The following is a 7,040-nucleotide window of genomic DNA, read 5'->3' as shown; positions in this document are numbered from 1 at the left end:
CCTTAAATTCAAAACTATCCTTTAGTCTTCAAACCAATACTGCGTTTCCACTCCTCAAACCAAAATTGTCTTTCCATCCTAGAAACCAAAATTGTCCTTCCATCCTGCAAACCAAATTGTCTCTTAATACTGAAAACCAGAAATATTTTTCCTTACCAGAAACAAAACCAAGTTCCCACTTCAGAGTCCAAACAATTTCCAGTAACCTTAGAATGACACCCCTGCTAAATCTACCACATTTACAATCTACACGACACCCCTGCTAAATCTACCACATTTACAATCTACACGACACCCCTGCTAAATCTACCACATTTACAATCTACACGACACGCTTGCTAAATCTACCACATTTACAATCTACATGACACCCCTGCTAAATCTACCACATTTACAATCTACATGACATCCCTGCTAAATTTACCACATTTACAATCTACAAACAACTGTGTTAAAAAAAGAAATGGTGATGATCCAGTTCCCTTCATCATAAATATAAACACATCTCTGCATAGACACTTGTTTCTGTGGAGGTAATATTTTCGCATTTTCGTACATTAAATTGATGGAAAAAATTCAATCTGTTTAATAATGACACACATGTGTATTATATGTTCTTTTACATACACATCCGAAAAACTTTAATTCATTAAAATATCATTTGTTCATTTTAATGGAAAATCAAACATTTTGACCTAACCCCTGAAAATTACCAACTATATGGTTTTCTTTTGCTAGATTAGATAAAGAATGTTTATACTTAATCAGAGATATCAATTTCTGTTCTTTATATCCGTGAATTCACATGTCCACGAAATGATACAGAAACAAAAATTGACAAGGATTATGGTACTAGCGGATTTTATGAGCAAGATTTTCCAACAAAATCAAGTTCTAATGAAAATACCTCTTTTTGTAATACCACCAAATTTAAGCCCCACTAAAATTTTGGATTTTACCTTACATAGAACGTAGTTTATTTCACTATTTCAAATGTACTCAGATGGGTCTGTCCTACTAATGCTTGAAGACTGGAAACCTTGTAAATGTAAATTCAATGAAAAAGTACAAGTGGGATATTGGTGCCAACCATTGTTTGATCCTTATATTTTCTTAAAAAAATTGATTTTTTTTTTCTGTTCTTTCCTCTTCTTGCTTTTAATTATATTTAAAATAAAATGGAATCAAAATTTCTCTCAAGAAATAACACAAATAGTTGTTTGACTGCCATTTTATTTCTTGTTATCAGTCCCAAAGTCATATGCTACAACTAGAGGGCATGGTTAACTGACATATAAAAGTTGATAAAGATCAATCAAGTATTTCTGAAGTAATGTTGATAAACTTTCAATGTAAAAATCCCAAACAGAAGTTTTGTTTTCCTTATCAGCCACCAAACGAAAAGGGTACAACTAGGGACAAAGGGAACCATCAAATGAAATCTGAGAAAGTAAATATCTTCTATGCTCAAAATCCAAGACCAAATCCAAGGCTGCATGTTAGCCATTTTGTTTTTCTGATCACATTTGAAATTGAATAGGTGCAATTAGGATGAAGCAGAGCCTATATACCAAGTTTCAGAAATATCCTTCCAGAACTTCTAAAAAAATAGCAATAACAAACTTCAACTATCAAAATTCAAGATGGCCGCCTATTTGCAATTTTTTTCTTTTTGATCAGTTCCAAAATCAAAAGAGCAAAGTTAAGGACAATGGAGAACCTACAACAGAAATTTCAGAGAGATCCATTCCAAACTCTCAAGAATGAGCAGTAACAAACTTCCATTGTCAAAAACAAAATGGTTGCCTGGTGGCCATTTTGTTTTTCAAGAAATATCCATCAAGTATAAATGGATCGCCTAAGTAATATTGATAATTAGAATGGTTTACTGACAGAGGACATAACATGAATATAGAGCAATTTGAATAGCCCACTATCATTAATAAACTTATTTTACATCAGCTGTAGAAAAAATTATCCAACTTATACCTATGAGTCTTGTTGGCCTGGCGGGAATGTGTCAGAGGTCTTACTATGGGAAGAAACCAGAGTACCCAGAGAAAGCATAATCTGGCAGGTGACCCTTACCTTTTCACGCTCATTCTGCGACAATTCTATACACAGAGTTAACTGTCATTAAATGGACTTGTAGTTTGTCTTGTTGTGTAAGTACTACAGGTAGAGTTTGTAAATGAGAGAGATAAATCACCTCAAAAGGGTCAGAGTTTATAATGTTGTGTAAATACTTACAGTTACAGAAATAACTCATCTCAAACAGCAAAGGGCTTAAATTTCGATGGACCAACTTTGACAGGCCCAGTAGTTTGGGATGTTGAGTACTTACATTGAGGAACGTTTTGATTAAGTGAGGTAGCTCTCCTTGAAGGGCTGGTAGTTTGGGATGGTGTGAGGATACTTCACATGCCACACGATGTGAAACATGAACTCGATGCGGTCCTGACAACACTTCTGACAGCTGGGACACCGAAAAGGATCATGATCCATGGGGTGCAGAGACTGGTGTAAATGAAACATGGTGAAGTCCTGAAAGAACAGGTTACAATGGGGACAGTGATGGATTCCCGAGTCCACCGTCGGAGTTTCAGATGTCGTTGTCACGTCACGTTTTTCCTCACTTTCTGCCTCCGACATCTGAGGAGATTTGGATACAAAAGAGGAGTTGCCTCCTTTCCAATCGCCATCGTCGGAGTCTCCACTGCTGATTGACTTGTTTATACTGAGGTCTATGACACGATCAGCACGGTCTGAGGTAGACGTCTGAGCCCCGTAGATTGAGGAGATGGGAGGGAGAGGTACTGGCTGAGGTAGAGATGTCAGTCCTGACAGGCTGCAACATAAAATACCATTTCCATGATAATAGAAAATTTCAGAGAAAATTCTCTATACAAAATATGTCAAAGACATTCAAAATCTTCAGTTTTTGCAATCAAAACAAAACAAGATTATCATTAATTCAATTTTTCGTCTCTAAAAGAATCAGTTTCATGTTCAGAAAACAAAATTTCTTGAGGAGTACCTCGGACAGTTCATGTTCAGAAAAACAAAATTTCTTGAGGAGTACCTCGGACAGTTCAGATTCAGAAAACAAAATTTCTTGAGGAGTACCACGGACAGTTCAGATTCAGAAAACAAAATTTCTTGAGGAGTACCACGGACAGTTCATGTTCAGAAAAACAAAATTTCTTGAGGAGTACCACGGACAGTTCATGTTCAGAACAAGAGATCCCAGAGGGATCTTGGCACCCACCATTTGAGGATCTGTTTTCGGTTCTTGAAGATTTGTTTATTTTTTTTTGTTTGTTACAGGTGTTGTAAATGTTCATGAACTGGTCTTCATTGAATGTACTCAATGATGGCACAAGATATTTTTATTAAGCACCTATTAGCAAATATCATTTGAAAAAGATCCCAAAGTATTATTTGATAGCAGTCAGTTACAGGTGGATAATGGACAATATGCTTGTGCTGTATTACTGTCGACATCCAAGATGGCTGCCTGTGGGCCACCTTGATTTCAAATCAGTCCAAAAAAGGTACAATGCACAACTACGGACCAAGGGAAACCAATATCTATGAAATATCAGAAGAATCCATCCAGTACTTCCTCAGATAGAGCAGTAACAAGATTTTACTCTCAAAATCCAAGATGGCTGCCTGTCAGCCATCTTGATTTCGGATCAGTCCAAAAAGGTATAATGCACAACTTGGAACCAAAGGGAACCTGCATATGAAATTTGAGAAAGATCCATCCAGTACTTTCCAAGAAATAGCAGTAACAACCTTTTACATTCAAAATCCAAGATGGCCACCTGTCTACCATCTTGAATTCGAATCAGTCCACAAAAGGTACAATGCACAACTAGGGACCAAGGGGAAACTGCATATGAAATTTGAGGAAGATCCATCCAGTACTTTTCCAGAAATAGCAGCAACAAACTTTTACTTCCAAAATCCAAGATGGCTGCCTGTCGGCCATCTTGAATTAGAATCAGTCCAAAAAAGGAACAATGCACAACAAGGGACCAAGGGGTACCTGCATATGAAATTTGAGAAAGATCCATCCAGTACTTTTCCAGAAATAGCAGCAACAAACTTTTACTTCCAAAATCCAAGATGGCCACCTGTCGGCCATCTTGAATTAGAATCAGTCCAAAAAAGGAACAATGCACAACAAGGGACCAAGGGGTACCTGCATATGAAATTTGAGAAAGATCCATCCAGTACTTTCCAAGAAATAGCAGTAACAAACTTTTACATCCAAAATCTAAGATGGCCACCTGTCGGCCATCTTGAATTCGAATCAGTCCACAAAAGGTACAATGCACAACTAGGGACCAAGGGGAAACTGCAAATGAAATTTGAGGAAGATCCATCCAGTACTTTTCCAGAAATAGCGGTAACAAACTTTTACTTCCAAAATCCAAGATGGCCACCTGTCAGCCATCTTGAATTCGAATCAGTTCAAAAAGGTACAATGTACAACTAGGGACCAAGGGGAAACTGCATATGAAATTTGAGAAAGATCCTTCCGGTACTTTTCCAGAAATAGCAGTAACAAACTTTTACTTCCAAAATCCAAGATGGCCACCTGTCAGCCATCTTGAATTCGAATCAGTTCAAAAAGGTACAATGCACAACTAATGACCAAGGGGAACCTGCATATGAAATTTGAGAAAGATCCATCGAGTACTTTTCCAGAAATAGCGGTAACAAGAATTGTTTACGGACGGACGATGAACCACGGACGCAGGGCGATTTGCTAAAAACAAAATTTCTTGGAGTACCTCGGACAGTTCAGGTTCAGAAAACAAAACTTCTTAAGAAGTACCTCGGACAGTTCAAGTTCAGAAAACAAAATTTCTTGAGGAGTACCTCGGACAGCTCATGTTTAGAAAACAAATTTTCTTAAGGAGTACCTCGGACAGTTCATGTTCAGAAAACAAATTTTCTTAAGAAGTACCTAGGACAGTGTGGAGAGACCAATCCATTCTTGTGAGGACTAGCTCCGTCAGAGGTGTGACTACGCTGACTGCTGAGGTAAGTGGATGAGGATAGGGCAGGGGGAGAATGGATCACACTACTGCTTGTCGTCAAGGAGATCTGTGGAGAAAAACACCATTAGCTACAAAAGTATTGATCAGGGGTCATATATACACTCCAAACCCTTAATCTGTGGTCAAGGATGACCTTTGACTTTAAACCCTGAAACTTTTAAACTAATGACCACCAGTATCTTATCAGTATATCTGGGAACTTGTAGTAAAATTACATAAACTTGTCCTTGGCTGTTTGTGTAATGATTACTCCCATTGATTGCCAAAACTCTTTGGTGATCATTTATTAATTACCATACAGCCAGTTTTTTTCACATGGACAGTGTTTTTGCTATTTCGCAGCACACTACTGGATCTTGAAATTTCAATCTGTGAAATAATGAGACATGTGTATTCAATATCCTTTTAAAATTCATATAGTGAAATTTTGAATTAGTTAAAATAAAATTTGATCATTTATAATGATATATAAATTTGATCGTTTTTAAAAGCAAATCATGAAAATTTCAACCTGTGAAATAACCAGCTATACACTACAAGTGTATCTTTAAAAGGAAAAAGAATTTTTTCCAATAACAAATAAACAGAAACATGAAAAACCACACAACCTATCTTTATATCAGTTGCTTGATATTTCTTACTTACCTTGGCATATTCATTTGACATCTGCCGTTGGAGATTCCTAAGTTCAGAGTCAGAAGAGTTTTGATTGGATAATGGGCGACTGTTCTGGCCATCTGATTGGTGGGCCTCATCGCCAGGGGTTGATGGAGGTGTAACTTGCTCCAGCTTGATTGGACTCGGCGTTTTATGTGCACGGTACATACTGTCTGTTGAGGTAGATACGGACAAGTCACATTGGTCACGTTTTGGAGCAGGCAGAATGGACGAGTCTGATGGGGGACCCATGTAATGACTCTGAGTGACAGCCGCAGCACTGTGCATTATCGTTTCATATGTAAGTGCATGCTGAAGTAGGGCACGCTGCTGCATGGCAAACGCCTGATAAGCGGCCATGTTGACCTGTCCAGTGCTGCTAGCTGCACGTGCCCCAGTTGATCTGTAGTTAACAAGTTTACCTCGCATGTGTACGTTTCTCTCATGGCGTCGCAGGTCATTGGATTGTGTGAAACACCTGTAATATATATCCAAAACTGTTAGAAAAAATGCATACATATGTATACATACATATGTTTATATATACATAAATATGTTTAAATATGTTTATATATACATACATAGAAATCAAACAACTAAAAAGAGAATATCCATTGTATTGTATGTTCATTCTTTTCGGAAAACTTCGAATTACAAACTTTAGCAACATTTCTAAAATTCTATCAAATCTATGAAAAGATTAAATTTACATTCTAAAATAATCAAATACTCAAGCATAAATAGGATCTCATCTGAAGATATAATACAAAGAAATTAAGAGATAAGACAACTCCTGAGGTAACAGAAGACTACAGATCAGATTTCCTACCTGTGACAAATTTTGCACTTGTATGGCCTTTCTCCTGTGTGGACACGTTCGTGGACTTTCAAGTTTGACGACCACAGAAAAGACTTTCCACATGTGGTACATACATAAGGTCGGTCTGCACGGTGCAATTGTTCATGTTTACGTAATGTGGCTATTTCCCGAAATTGTCTTGAACACACATCACACTTATGTGGACGTGAGTTTGATGATGCTGGTAAACGCACAATTTCTTTCTCCCTCCCATCGTCATCCATATCTACAAGAGAAATATCAAACATTGTTCATGAAGCAGACTCAATATTGCACATGGTCATAGATATATTCAACTTAAAACAAGTTAAAAAAATTTAAAAACCAAAACAATAAGACATCAGTATTTCCTAAACTTGTGTTTTACTCTACTTATCGACCAATCAGACATCAGCATTTACGCTTCTTAACCACCAACCAGACATCAGTATTTACTTCATTACAGTTCT

At 37.2% G+C, this 7,040-nt stretch overlaps 1 protein-coding gene across 1 annotated transcript; it reads right to left on the bottom strand.

Annotated features, from left to right (window-relative positions):
* Positions 1–2,361: 2,361 nt before the first annotated feature.
* LOC132546426 (zinc finger protein Pegasus-like) lies at positions 2,362–6,815 on the bottom strand. Its single transcript, XM_060210137.1, has 4 exons — positions 6,562–6,815; positions 5,721–6,210; positions 4,982–5,121; positions 2,362–2,848 (listed from the first exon to the last, which is right to left on the bottom strand). Exons 1-4 carry the CDS (start codon positions 6,813–6,815, stop codon positions 2,362–2,364), a joined length of 1,371 nt encoding a protein of 456 aa, XP_060066120.1.
* Positions 6,816–7,040: the final 225 nt, after the last annotated feature.

Source organism: Ylistrum balloti, unplaced genomic scaffold (genome assembly GCF_031769215.1).
Source record: "Ylistrum balloti isolate Yb309-2 unplaced genomic scaffold, AGI_CSIRO_Ybal_v1 Utg369890, whole genome shotgun sequence".
NCBI lineage: Eukaryota > Metazoa > Mollusca > Bivalvia > Pectinida > Pectinidae > Ylistrum > Ylistrum balloti.
The sequence above is the reverse complement of the archived record's forward strand: the minus strand, read 5'-3'. Positions and strand labels throughout refer to the sequence as shown.